Here is a 13394-nt window from a genome sequence, read left to right on the forward strand (position 1 = left end):
AGCCAAGTGGAATGAACTGCTTGTCCCTGGACCTGGTTTACAGCAGTATCTCTGCCAGGAATGCTACTCCACCCTCTTCCTCTCTAACCCTGAATCCATTCTTCAGACTAATGACTTACCCTTCCCCCGTAGGGTGTCCTCCCAGAGCATCTTCCTCCAATCCAATGGGACTTAGTAATACAGACATGTAGTCCTAGGTACTTGGAAGCTGAGGCAGGAGAGTTGCAAGTTCAAGGCCCCAAAATAAAAATTAAAAGAGGGGGCTGGAGAGATGGCTCAGAGGTTAAGAGCACTGGCTGCTCTTCCAGAGATCCTGAGTTCAATTCCCAGCAACCACATGATGGCTCACAACCATCTGTAATGAGATCTGGTGCCCTCTTCTGGCCTGCAGGCACACATGCAGGCAGAACACTGTATACATAATAAATAAACCTTTAAAAAAAAAAAAAGATATTGCTCAGTCTTTACACACATCTGTTGTTAAAGCACCCCAGTGCCTGGATACTGTGTAGCTTTTGCGATTTTTGCATGTACCCCTCTGTACTAAGAGGTACATAGGCCAAGATTATGTTTGATTTCTCTATGTCCCCAATGTCCAACAGAGGGGCAGGGGACATGCTAAGTGTTTAATATGCTAAGTAACGGACTGACTAAATACTAAGTGGTGGGTGTCTCCTATGTCTCTCTCTACAGGCAACGACCTCTTCCTGGTGGCTGTGCATGAACTGGGCCATGCGCTGGGACTGGAGCACTCTAATGACCCCAGTGCCATTATGGCACCCTTCTACCAATACATGGAGACACACAACTTCAAACTTCCCCAGGATGACCTCCAGGGTATCCAGAAGATTTACGGTGTGTGTAGTTGTGGTGGGGGGCCACTGTTGTTGATGTGAGCATGGGCTGTGGTGGTGTGGGCCACTGTTGTTAATGTGAGCATGGGCTGTGGCAGGTGTGGGCCACTGTTGTTAATGTGAGCATGGGCTGTGGCAGGTGTGGGCCACTGTTGTTGATGTGAGCATGGGCTGTGGTGGTGTGGGCCACTGTTGTTAATGTGAGCATGGGCTGTGGCAGGTGTGGGCCACTGTTGTTGATGTGAGCATGGGCTGTGGTGGTGTGGGCCACTGTTGTTAATGTGAGCATGGGCTGTGGCAGGTGTGGGCCACTGTTGTTAATGTGAGCATGGGCTGTGGCAGGTGTGGGCCACTGTTGTTAATGTGAGCATGGGCTGTGGCAGGTGTGGGCCCCTGTTGTTAATGTGAGCATGGGCTGTGGCAGGTGTGGGCCACTGTTGTTAATGTGAGCATGGGCTGTGGTGGTGTGGGCCACTGTTGTTAATGTGAGCATGGGCTGTGGTGGTGTGGGCCACTGTTGTTAATGTGAGCATGAGCTGTGGCAGGTGTGGGCCACTGTTGTTAATGTGAGCATGGGCTGTGGCAGGTGTGGGGGCCACTGTTGTTAATGTGAGCATGGGCTGCGGCAGGTGTGGGGGCCACTGTTGTTAATGTGAGCATGTTCTACGGCAGGTGTGGGGGCCACTGTTGTTAATGTGAGCATGTTCTGTGGCAGGTGTGGGGTTGGGCCCTTTGCCCATTGCCAGCGTTGTTGCTGTGTCTCCGTGTTGACTTTTAAAAGTTCCCCAGCACACCTGGAAACCTAGGGGAGGGAGGGGGTTCGAGCTGTGACTGGGAAGGGCAAAGCGAGGTGAGGCCCACTCATTCCCTCTTCTCCCCGTTTCCCCCACCTCCTGGTTACCGCCTGTTGTCATGACCTCCCTTTCCCAGATGGGGACCAGGCACACTCCAGGGTGCCTCTAACCTAGGGAAGTCACACATCTGCCTGAGTAACGGTGATAAGTATTAGAATCTGAGCTGTGATCTTAGGGAAAATGTGAAGCTAGCTTGCTGTCTTAATAAGATGGGAAAGCCTACCATGTACAAGTCATGCTGGCATGGAGGGCCCAGTCGGGTCCATTGAAATGGGAGGCCGGTTCATTTGAGCAAATGCTGGTCAACATAGCACAGGGGTGGAGGCCCCTGCTGGGCGAGGTGCAGCACCCAGGGCCCTGCACCCCAACCGGGGAAGCAGCAAGGGCAGGGTGGGTAGCCAGTATTAGAAGTTATTTCAAAGGTGGAACGGACGCGATCTGCTGACCGATCAGATGTGGGGAAGAGGGACAGAAGGAACGGGTCAAGCTAACGCCAAGATCCTGGCTTTGCCAGGGGTGGAGCTCAGCCAGTTGAGTGCTCACCTGGCACACATGAAGCCCCACTTTGAACCACACGAACCAGGCATGGATGGTAGCATACGCCTGTAATTCCAGCCTTCTAGAGGTAGAATCAAGAGGGTCAGGAGTTCAAATTCATCCCCTTTGCTACATACATTAGGTGTCTGAGGCCAGCCAGTGGTACATGAGACCCTGTCTTTAAACAATGGCGGGGGTGAGGGCACGCTCTGGTCTTTGTAACTGTAGAATAATAGGATCGCTCAGTCTGCAGCCCATAGACCAAAGCCGGGATAGTCACTGCGGGTCTTCAGTGTACACTACATAGTTACTAGTTACAAATAGCTACTGGAATTGAAATGTACAATAGTTAAACTGAAGCTTCAGTTCCTCAGCCATTAAGAACTAGTCCCTTACTTCAAGTCCTCTGTAGCCATGTGTGTGTGTGGCCAGCAGCAACTATGTTGACAGTGCAGACATGAAACGATTCTGTCACCACACAGTATGTCAGAGGACACTCTGAGGGTCTTTAACGTCAGGAACCCGGATGAGCCCTTACAGCAGTGACACTCAACTGGGTTGCTCTTGGGAATCATCTTGGGATTCTTACAAAAAAACAAAAAACACTGACATCCAGCCCTCACTCCAGAGATCTGAGTGAGTCCGTCTGGGAGCTCCCTGAAGATCTGGAGTTGTAGAACTCCCCTAAGAGCTGCCCAAGTTGAGAGGCATTACAAAGGGAAGGAAGAAAAGTGACCTGTGAGGGTACCCAGTCTCTGGAGCAGGGTGGGCACTTCTAACAATGCAGGCCCAAGGGGCAGACGAACCAAGAGTGCAGGGCTCTGGAAAAGGAGGAACATGGTTCAAAGGCAGTGTTTCCAGAATCTTACTGTCCAATGTGTGGCCCTCAGACCAGGGATATGGGCTTCACCTGAGACCCTGAAGACAAACTGTCTCTGGCTCCAGTCCAGGCCCTCTGAGTCACGACCTGCATTACCAAGATGATTCACTCAGTCAACAAAGCTCGAGTTGATAACTGTTGGATTCCGAAATACAGAGGTCATTGGTGATCTTGGCAAGTGGTTTGGGTGGAAAATGGAGCTGACGCTCTGTTGAAGTTGGCTGCAGAACGGGAGTGGATTGAAATTAGAGTTCAGACTATGAGAAGGAGAGCAGAAAGAGGGTGTACGCCACTGGCCCTCAGGAAGCACAAGCTTCTTCTTAAACAGGGAAAGATTCCAGAGTGGGGGTGGGAAAGCAAAGGCCCCTATCTAGTGGCTCTGTCCATCTGTTTTCTCAAAGATGGTGGAGTTGAATCAAGGAGAGCAGACAGGAAGTCAGAAGGGACAGACTTGACCTGGAACTGCCTATGTAGTGATGGGGCAAGGGTAGAGGACAGCAGGGGAGCGCTGGGCCCTCTCTAAGACACAGCCCCTCTCTCCAGGACCCCCAGCTGAACCCCTGGAGCCCACAAGGCCCCTCCCTACACTCCCGGTCCGCAGGATCCACTCACCGTCTGAGAGGAAACATGAGCGGCAGCCCAGGCCCCCTCGGCCACCTCTGGGGGACCGACCATCCACTCCAGGTGCCAAGCCCAACATCTGCGATGGCAACTTCAACACGGTGGCCCTCTTCCGGGGCGAGATGTTTGTGTTTAAGGTACGGCTGGTGGACCAGTGCCACCCAGGATGTCCCTTTCCTCACAATGGAGGCGCCTGCTCTATCGCCAGGCTGCTGTGGGGCCTGGACAGGAGCTGGTCTGGTGGCTAGGACCCCCTGTCTCTTTCTGGTGCTGACAGGTTAATCAACTTGGTTCTACAAGGTGACAGGGAAAGATTGGTGAGCTGACAGCTTCCAAGGAGCCAATCAATGCTCAGGAAAATGCTGGAGATGGATAAGTCACCCTCCTTCTCCAGACCTCAGCTACCCAACATGGGGTAGTCATTCCTCTGACAAAGGATGTGTGAAGATTAATGGCTAGGAAGATGCAGGGCCTGGTCAGGGGTGGGAGAGTCTACAGCTCCTTCCAGGGCATGAGTGACAGGTACTGGCCAGGCTGTATCCTGTTCCCTGTCCTGAGCCTGTCATGGGAGCCAAGGACTACCCAAGCATGGTGCATGGCAGGCTAGAGTCTGAAAAAGGAGGGGTTCTGGTTAAGGACCTTTAGAATCAACAGTTGTGGGCAGGAGGAGCAGGAAGCGGGTCAGGACAGAGGAAGAAGCTGAGGAGACACAAACCTGGTGCCAACTCAGCCCCTCATGGAAAGTTCTGGAGCTAGAATGGCCCATCAGATACATTCCATGTTGGATGCAAAATGAAGTTGAAGCCATCTCAAAAGAACGGAAAGCTGCCTCCTGGTACACTCCCAGCCACTGGTGAATACCCTCCACCAAATGGGAGCGGGACAACAGGTCTCCATGACACTGGGGGCCAGAGAAAGGCCACCCATTTCCCTTCCTAAGGTGTCCCCAGGAAGCTTCAAGCACTAAGCCAAATCAGGCCATGTAGGCTGGCCCAGTTCTGCCTCTCACTAAGTGACTGCTTCTAGGCAAGGCCTTTGGCCTTCCTGGAGACTCTGAATGTGTCAGATTGACTGGACAGAGTTGTGCAAGTCAGAATAAAGTATTTTAAAAACTGGACCTGAGTTGGGCGGTGGTGGTGCACGCCTTTAATCCCAGCACTCGGGAGGCAGAGCCAGGCGGATCTCTGTGAGTTCGAGGACAGCCTGGTTTACAGAGCAAGATCCAGGACAGGCACCAAAACTACACAGAGAAAACCCTGTCTCAAAACAAAAACAAAACAAAACAAAAAAACTGAAAGTTTTGAAATGCTGGAGCCATGCCTCAGTGGTTAAAAGCACTGACTGCTCTTGCAGAGGACCTGGGTTCGGTTCCCAGCACCTACATGGTGCCTCACAACTGCCTCTAACTTTTAGTTCCAAAGAATCCAATGCCCTCGTCTGATGTCTGTAGACTCATGCACACACACACATACATACACTCAGGCACACACCCATATACATAAATGATGCACATACATACACTCAGGCACACACCCATATACATAAATGATGCACATACATACACTCTGGCACACGCCCATATACATAAATGAATTTTTTAAAATGTCCTAGTTCTGTACTATCTTCTGTGAGCCATATTCCTACTGCAGCACGCGTATTTCCTTGAGCCTCCCAATACAGTGTTGACAGGCCAGTGTGGGTTTTACCCTCCCCTTTACCACACTGGATCCCACGGACCAGCCCCAGCCCAGCTGATGATATCAGTGACTTTCTGCTGCCCTCCTGTGGCCACTCCAGGTCTTGGCAGTTGCCTTTCTAGCCCTTCTACACCTCTCCCACACCCATCTGCTGTGTGTCTCAGTCCGCGGACAGCAGGAGGTTTAAATGAAGAGTTACATCCTGTCTTCTTTTAAGAGTTGGAAGCAGCAGATGGACAGACTCCATGGGAGGTTGTGAGGCTGAGCCCCAGGGTTGGTGTGGGCTTGCTGGGCCTGAGCCCTGGGGCTGAGATCACTGAACTCAGAGGTAAGACCGGCCACCCGCCTTTCTCATCCACCCTCCCCCCAGGATCGCTGGTTCTGGCGCCTGCGCAATAACCGGGTACAGGAGGGCTACCCCATGCAGATTGAGCAGTTCTGGAAGGGCCTGCCCGCCCGCATAGATGCGGCCTATGAAAGAGCGGATGGAAGATTTGTCTTCTTCAAAGGTAACATGGGGCATTTCTGTGCCCCTTTTGAAGCTTCGTTTTCCCCATCCACACCGGAAGAGGTGGGGTGGGAAGCAGATGGGCGGACACTGACATCTGAAGGGTCAGATCCCTGCAGGTAGGAAGTATATCATCTGGGGAAACCGAGTCAAGAAAGTGCCAACTTAAATGGGGTAAAAAAATTCTATGCACATGATGTACAGGGTAAGACAAAGACCACCGAGCACTCCACTGGAAGGTCATGCTCTCAGTTCTGACAGAGCCCAGACAGAGCAGGCACACAGGGCAGACGTAAGGGGGCAGGGGAAGGAGGCTAACTTGCCCAGCCTGGGCTAGCCCACTTCTGAGTTGTTTTACATTGGTACCCTGACTTGGCCCCACCGAAGCTGGGTAAGATACAGATAGTGAAATGCAAGGTCAGCATACAGGGAACTGAACATGGTGGCTGAATGTAGTGGAGCGTGGAAGCCAGTCCAAGGGCTCAGAAGCTCGCCCTACAGCCACTGGAGGGTCGGCCATATGGGAGCAATTCCTGAAGAGCTGCAGTGGCCAGGCCAGAACTCAGTCTGGGCCTGTCAGGCCAAGGCCAGAAACTCACTGCAGATTTCTGAGTAACAGAACCACGGGAGAGGTGGCATGCAGGAGGCAGAGGGGGGGGGTGTTTCAGAGGACGACATTGCCCGTGAGGTCCAGGACAGAGAGGAGCAGCACAGCTCGAGAACAGGGTGGCTGTGAGCAGTTTCGGGGCCTCGTGAGTGGCGGAGTACTGAGAGAGGAAGGAGGGAAGAGACTCAGAAATGATGCCAGCTCTTCTTCTTAGGGACGCTGGGAGGTAGAAAGATGAAGAAAAAGGAGCCTTTCTGGTAGACTGAGGAGCTCTGAAAACCCAATTGAGGAGCTAGGGACCATGGAAGCGCACAGGATGGGAGGGGGTGGGGCTATGTCCTCAGAGGCAGATGTCTGTGTAGCAGTGTGAGGCTCCGGGAGAGCCCTGAGCGGATGTGTAAAGAGTGCCTGAAGTCCTGAGTGCGTGTGTGTTGTTTGACATGAGAAAGCCATGTCGAGGACAAAGGAGCGTGGACCCATGGGAAACAGGCAACCTTCCCCATATGGGTCAGGCTTAGATTGGTAAAGCCTTGTTGTGGTCCAGGTGGGAATGTTTGTTAACAGTTGACCAATGTGTGCAAAAACTAGTAACTGTGGCTTCCTCCACCCGAGACTGCTCGCCTACGGAGACTCCACCGACACTAGCTCCTTCCCGGTTCTGAACATAATGAAGACACCGAGGTTTGGGTTGTCACAGGAGTAGGTGCTGCTCCATCAGAACAGGGGTGATCTCCAAAAATGCAGGAGGGTAGCCACGTGTGGTGATGACACCCGTAATCCCAGCACTCGGGAGGCAGGCCCCTGAAAGTTTGAGACCAGACCGATCGACATAATGAATTCCAGGCTAGTCAAGGATAAAAAAACAAGACTGTCTCAAAAAGGAGCAACAGAAAGAAGACAGAGGGACAGAGAGCCTACACAGCAGGCATGGATGGCACCCATTGACCAAAATCTATGATTGGCTTCTCGCTCCCCAGATTGGTTGGGCCAGGGGCTAAGAACACATACATCTGATTTTATGGATGAAGATGGGCAAGGGGGCCAACACTTCCAGCACTGGGTGGCTCCCGAAGGCTGATTCTGTCCTCTTCCTGCAGGCGACAAGTACTGGGTGTTCAAAGAAGTGACCGTGGAGCCTGGGTACCCCCACAGCTTGGGAGAGCTGGGCAGCTGTCTGCCCCGTGAAGGCATCGACACCGCTCTGCGCTGGGAACCTGTGGGCAAGACCTACTTTTTCAAAGGCGAACGGTACTGGCGCTACAGTGAGGAGCGGCGAGCCACAGACCCTGGCTACCCCAAGCCCATCACTGTGTGGAAGGGCATCCCGCAGGCTCCACAGGGGGCCTTCATCAGCAAGGAAGGATGTAAGAACCAAACTGAGGTGGGAATGGGGAGTTAATTTTAGCAGTTCTCAGGGCCCAGACATAGTCTCCGGGCATCCAGATTTGAGTAATGTAACTTGATAACACACAACTGCCCCAAATGGACCATGTTCATATAGTAAATTAACTTGCAGTGATGGACAGGGGTGGTTCAAAGGTGCTTTTTCATGGGGTTTGAAGGCTAGGCTGGCAATCGCTCACCGTGTGCCATCAGGAAGCTCCCAGCCTGTCTACCTACAGATTAGAAGCTTCTCAAAAGAGGGTCAGTCTTTACCAGAAGCTGAGCAAGCATCCACGACTGCCTGTTGGTCTGGCTGAAAGCACTGACTCTTGAACAGCACTGGCTGGGTTCACAGACCCCTCCTCCACCACTCATAAGATTGGGCAAGTCATTAAACTCTTCTCATTCTCCTGTCCGTGAAATGGGAATGGTCAATAAAAGATGGATAAGGTAAATTACAGAGAGCACCTAGCGCAAAGCCCACCACATGGTCTACGCCATGTAAAAGTTATAGCTGCCCTCACCATCTCATCAGTGTTTCAGTTTGTGTAAGATGACAGGACTCAGTCATTTGCTGCATGGTCATTACTGAGAGCCAGTTTGTGTGGGAGGGCTCAGGACAGAAGCTGTAAGGCTCGCGTTCTTCTCAGTGCAGTGACAGCAAATAATGTCACAACAGAGCTAAAAGAGACATAGAGGAGGCAGGGGACCCCACTGTTTAGTGGCTTCAAAACAGGATGCTTTGGGGGGTGGGGAGCCTCAGAGACAGGTGACACCAAAGACCTTGACCAATGAAAGTCCCGGGGAGCCAGCCAATGAGGAGAATCTAGTGAGCTGCTTGGCTGACTGAGTTGCTAAGGCTGTTGCTGGGAGCCTTGAGGGAGCTGCCTCGGGAGTAATTGGCGAGTTGCCTGGCCCTGCTGCATGTCTTCTTTCCTTCCAGCCATCAGAGCCACTCGAAGTGTCCTAAGAACTTGTATCTGTGTTATAAAGTGATATATGTCAAGCCCCACCCCCCCCCAGTCTGTAATTGTGGAGCGATGGTGTCTGCTGCCAGCAGATGAAATTTTGCCCCTCAACTCCCAATGGCTTGGGGCAAGAGTTAGACTGAGGCCCTGGAGCTATGGAGATGGCACTGTACACGCCTTAAACTGGGGGCTTGATCTGACCCTTATAGGAAGCCTGGGGCACAGTGTGACAGAGCTGTTTCCAGACAGAGAATGATCCAGCCTGGGCAGTATAAATTAAAGCGTTTGTCAGCTCTACTCAAAATCCCTTAGAGGGCTCCCAGCACCTTTGAACTAACAGGTGGGATGCTCCATGTCCTGGGGCCCCCTCTGCTTTGTTAGTTACTGCACTATCAGGGGAGTACTGCACTCACCGACCACCTCGGTTCCAGCAGGCCACTTGCTGCCCACCCACCCCACCCCACCCCCGATTCCACTTGGAGTTTCTCTCTTGCACACTGCCACAGCACCCCAGGTCCACACTAGTCCAGAGCAGGTGCTGGGGAGTGTCTGGGAGTGGTGGTGCTGATTCCCTCCCTTTCCTGCAGATTACACCTACTTCTACAAAGGTCGGGACTACTGGAAGTTTGACAACCAGAAACTGAGCGTGGAGCCAGGCTACCCACGCAACATCCTGCGTGACTGGATGGGCTGCAAGCAGAAGGAGGTAGAGCGGCGGAAGGAGCGGCGGCTTCCCCAGGACGACGTGGACATCATGGTGACCATCGACGATGTGCCGGGCTCCGTGAATGCCGTGGCTGTGGTGGTGCCCTGCACCCTGTCCCTCTGCCTCCTGGTGCTGCTCTACACGATCTTCCAGTTCAAGAACAAGGCGGGGCCTCAGCCCGTCACCTACTATAAGCGGCCAGTCCAGGAGTGGGTATGAGCAGCCCAGAGCCCTCTCTGTCTACCCAGTCTGGCCAGCCAGGCCCTTCCTCACCAGGGTCTGAGGGGCAGCTCTAGCCACTGCCCACCGGGGCCAGCAGGGCCCTAGGCCAGGTTCGTGTGTAGCTGAAGTGGTGGGTGCATTGGTCTAGGATGAGTGTGGGGGCAGGGAGCGGTGGTGGCTGCGCCCCAAGTTGGGTAGCTGACACCCGGGTGCCAGTCTGCTGGCCTGGGTAGATCACTCTCTACTCAAAAGGAACAGGCCAGGCCCTGTCAGGAGGCAAGGATCATGCCAGGAGGTGCCCCTGAGGTCACTGCATCCTATGGAGTCTGCAAGGTACTGAAGCTGCAAGCCTGGCTGGACCCGGCCCTCCAAGGCAGGCCAGCGCTAGTTCTCACCCCACGCCCCTTCCCCAAGACGCCACCAATCCGTCTCCTCTGCCAACACCTGCTGGTCAGATGTCTCCTCACCCCCACCCAACTCTCCTCCAAGGCTGCAGTGCCCCTGCGGCCAACACAGTGGGCAAAAGCCTGGGTTTCCCCTGCTGGCCAATAGCAGACTCCTCAGGAAACCTGCCCCACTTGTCAGGTCTCCCCTGAGACCCAGGATTTAGGGTCACATGCTGCAGGCAAGGCTGTGGCCCAGCTGGGTCTCACAAGGACCCAGCTGTCATGTCGTGAATATTTAAATGTCCTGTCACTACTGTTCAAAGTCCCATTTTGCAAAGGCTACTTGAGGCTTTAGGTCAATTCAAGGTGACTGTCTTGGTGACGAGGCCAGTGTGATGGCCCTTCCCCAGGCATTAAGGGACCACGGTGCTGCCAAGGCCACTCTAGGATCCTGATACTAGCAGGGGTCCTGTTCAGGAGGCTCCACAGCGGGAGCAGGCGCTGATCCTGGTTCTGGAGGCAGATCTGAGTCTGTGACCATCCTCTACTCCCTTTCCATTCATGTCCCCAGCCCAGCCTGTCTCTCATGGCATGGGGGCGCAACCTGACTAGTTAGGCGAAGCAGAGATGGCTCCATCTAGGGCCACCATTGTCATAGCCTCAGAGTAAAGGACCAGGGCAGCCTTTTAAGTATTCCGTCCACATCCCCAGTGACCCTGAGGTAACTCAGCCTCTCAGCCTGGAGACGGGGTTTGTGCTCGTCTTGACCCTGGCAGCCCAGCTCACTGGGTCCATCTTCCTGCACTGCTCTTAGGAACGGGGTACTCCTAGCTGGTAGCAGCCCCAAGCTTGGGGCTTCCCCTCACTCCCTACCCCACCCCGCTTTTCTTTTTCTTTTTTAACCTGAGGCCCTTCTTCACACCTGACAGGAGTTCCTAGGCTTTGGCTCGACTTGCTCCAGTCTGGCAGCCCATGCTTGTCATGACCAATGGGTGCAGTAATGCTCGCTGGCTCGCTGCCAAAGTCCAAAAGCGGTAAGAGGCAGCCTTCAGGGTGCTAGCGGGTCGCCAACCCTGCCCTCTGAGCCCGCATGGGCCTTGCCCTGCCCTGTGGCCTCTGGGACTTGGGTCAGCTTACCCTGTAGCACAGACAGGGACTCCTGCTGCCCTGGGAGCTGTTGAGTAAAAACTCTTGTCCCAGAAGCATCCATCTATATGGGTCCACCGTGTCCCGTCTTCATCATCCTGTTTTTTCTCATTTCAGCCAAGGGCAGGCTCCCTGGGGCAGGCGGGGAACAACTGCAGAGATTTAGTGATTCATAGGTTTGTACAGTGTTTTATACTTTGCGAAGCACTTTATTAGCTCACGTCTGTCCACTCACATGAAGGCCCTAAGAGGCTGAGGGTTACACTCATCTTGCCCTCAGATGAAGCACAGGGAGGTCTTGTCTGCCCCTGCCATCCAGTGGCCCTGGCTGGGTCTGTGTTCCCATCTGTGGGCCCTTCTAGGGTCTGAGATAACATCTTTTCTATTCCTATCTTCCGGGCCTCCCTCTCCTCAGGTTGGTGCTCTCACTTCTTGAAAGCTCTAGGCCCCGCAGGCTCCCTGCTGGCTCCTGGTACTCCAAGACCAGTTGAGAAAGAGCAGGAGAAGGAGGCAGGCAGCCCAGGCTGCAAACGTGAGGGATGCAGGGCCGGGCCCAGAGGGCTCAGCCTAGAGGCTTCCAATCTTGGATTCTCCTGCCTGCAGTCATCTGTTTGTCCATCACCCCAGGCCAGAGCAGTCAGAGGGGCAAAGCACCGGGGGCCACCAGAGCTCAGCTTCCCCTCAGCCTGGATGACATCACAGCATTTTAGTGTCGGTCACATTTTAAACTGATCAGCCTTTGTATAATGTTTTTTAAATCATTTCTAAATAAAACAGAAATACAGTGTCTCTTCCCTGGGGTATGGGAACAAAGACCAGGGCCTTAGGAAGCTTCGGGGAGGAAAGGGTGCATCGGGGTATTCTGCAGTTGCCTCAGGCATCTCAGCAATCACATGTCCTACCCCAGGTACCTCAGGAGTATGGGAGGGTCACTGTGACAAGGCTTCTCTGGAGACAGGGCACACGGGGCCATGACCTGGGACACCTGGGCAGCTCAGCTCTAGCGAAGGGGAAACCAGAGTTGGACAGCATCAGGATCCAGCCAGGAGGCCCTGCATCTGGTCCTGGTTCTTCTGGTTCAGGAAGGCTGCCCCAGGGCGGAGCTGGAAAGGGGCTTGGAGATGATCTGGTTTAGGGGCTGGTGGGGAAGGGACACACAACAAGTCTGGGGTCGGGAAGCAGTCCCCTACGGTCGCCCTGGGGGACTTGCAGTCTCCAGGATCTTTTTTTTTTTTTCCCCCCAGGATCTTTCTTAAATCCCTGCCCAGAGTGAGGAAGTGAGACAGGAAATCATGGGGTGAAGAGACAAAGGCCAGGTCCAAGAGAGCACAGAGGCCTGGGGTAACCGGGTCAGTACCAGGATGTGCAGGCGATTAGAAAGCGCACATCATCCAGTGGTCCCCATGGGCCGGGCTCGGGCAGAGGCTGCTGCGGACCCTCTGGCGCCGGAGGCTGGGGCTGCGCAGGCTCCGGGCCATCCTGGCCACCACTCAGGAGAGCGCCCATGGTCTGTAACAGAAGCCATCAGGCATCAGGCCAGAGCAGGCGACACCCCACCCACCACCACCACCCTACCGCACCCTCACCTTAGGCAGCGAAGTGAAAGCGGATTTGCCGGAAGCTCAGCCTGGGCAGCCTGGCTTGGGAGGAGCAGCTTTATGACGCAGCCGCCAGAGCCCTAGTGAAGCCTTCGCACGCCAGGGGCGGGCCCACTGGGCAGGAGACGGCCTGCGACAGGCCAGCCCCGCCCCGGGCCCCAGGCCACGCCCCACGCACAGCAAGGCTCCATTGGAGCCAACCGCAGGAGGCAGCCTGGCCTCCAAGGTAGCGCTCCTCCAGCTTCCTCAAGGTCAGGCAGGGATCTAATACACTGAAGCTGTGCGCCTGTGGCTTCACAGGGTGCTCGCCCAGGCAGGGAGAAGAGCAGGGATTCTTCTGGGGCCAGGGAAAGCAAGGCAGACGGTGGGTTAAAACGGAACCCCAGAGGGCAGCACTACTTCCTCTTGTTCATCTCTTTTCTTAGAT

The 13394-nt window shown here is 54.2% G+C and overlaps 2 protein-coding genes across 2 annotated transcripts in view; one reads left to right on the top strand and one right to left on the bottom strand.

The window, feature by feature from the left end:
• Mmp24 (matrix metallopeptidase 24) overlaps positions 1 to 12158 on the top strand; it is a 44624-nt gene extending 32466 nt beyond the window's left edge. Inside the window, exons 5-9 of the mRNA XM_076570961.1 lie at positions 694 to 855; positions 3669 to 3883; positions 5814 to 5952; positions 7656 to 7922; positions 9497 to 12158. Of these exons, the coding sequence (XP_076427076.1) occupies positions 694 to 855; positions 3669 to 3883; positions 5814 to 5952; positions 7656 to 7922; positions 9497 to 9834 (1121 nt within the window). The 3' untranslated portion in view covers positions 9835 to 12158. The remainder of the gene's footprint in view (positions 1 to 693; positions 856 to 3668; positions 3884 to 5813; positions 5953 to 7655; positions 7923 to 9496) is intronic.
• A 451-nt stretch (positions 12159 to 12609) lies between these two features.
• Mmp24os (MMP24 opposite strand) lies at positions 12610 to 13088 on the bottom strand. The gene is made up of 2 exons (XM_042276587.2): positions 12956 to 13088; positions 12610 to 12878 (listed from the first exon to the last, which is right to left on the bottom strand). Exon 2 carries the CDS (start codon positions 12873 to 12875, stop codon positions 12720 to 12722), a length of 156 nt encoding a protein of 51 aa, XP_042132521.1. The 5' UTR covers positions 12876 to 12878; positions 12956 to 13088; the 3' UTR covers positions 12610 to 12719.
• Positions 13089 to 13394: the final 306 nt, after the last annotated feature.

This window comes from Peromyscus maniculatus, chromosome 4, assembly GCF_049852395.1.
Source record: "Peromyscus maniculatus bairdii isolate BWxNUB_F1_BW_parent chromosome 4, HU_Pman_BW_mat_3.1, whole genome shotgun sequence".
In the NCBI taxonomy this organism is placed as follows: Eukaryota; Metazoa; Chordata; class Mammalia; order Rodentia; family Cricetidae; genus Peromyscus; species Peromyscus maniculatus.

What these genes read in the sequence shown, in the direction of transcription:
- Mmp24os (XM_042276587.2), bottom strand. Translation starts at nt 12,875, where the DNA reads ATGGGCGCTCTCCTGAGTGGTGGCCAGGATGGCCCGGAGCCTGCGCAG.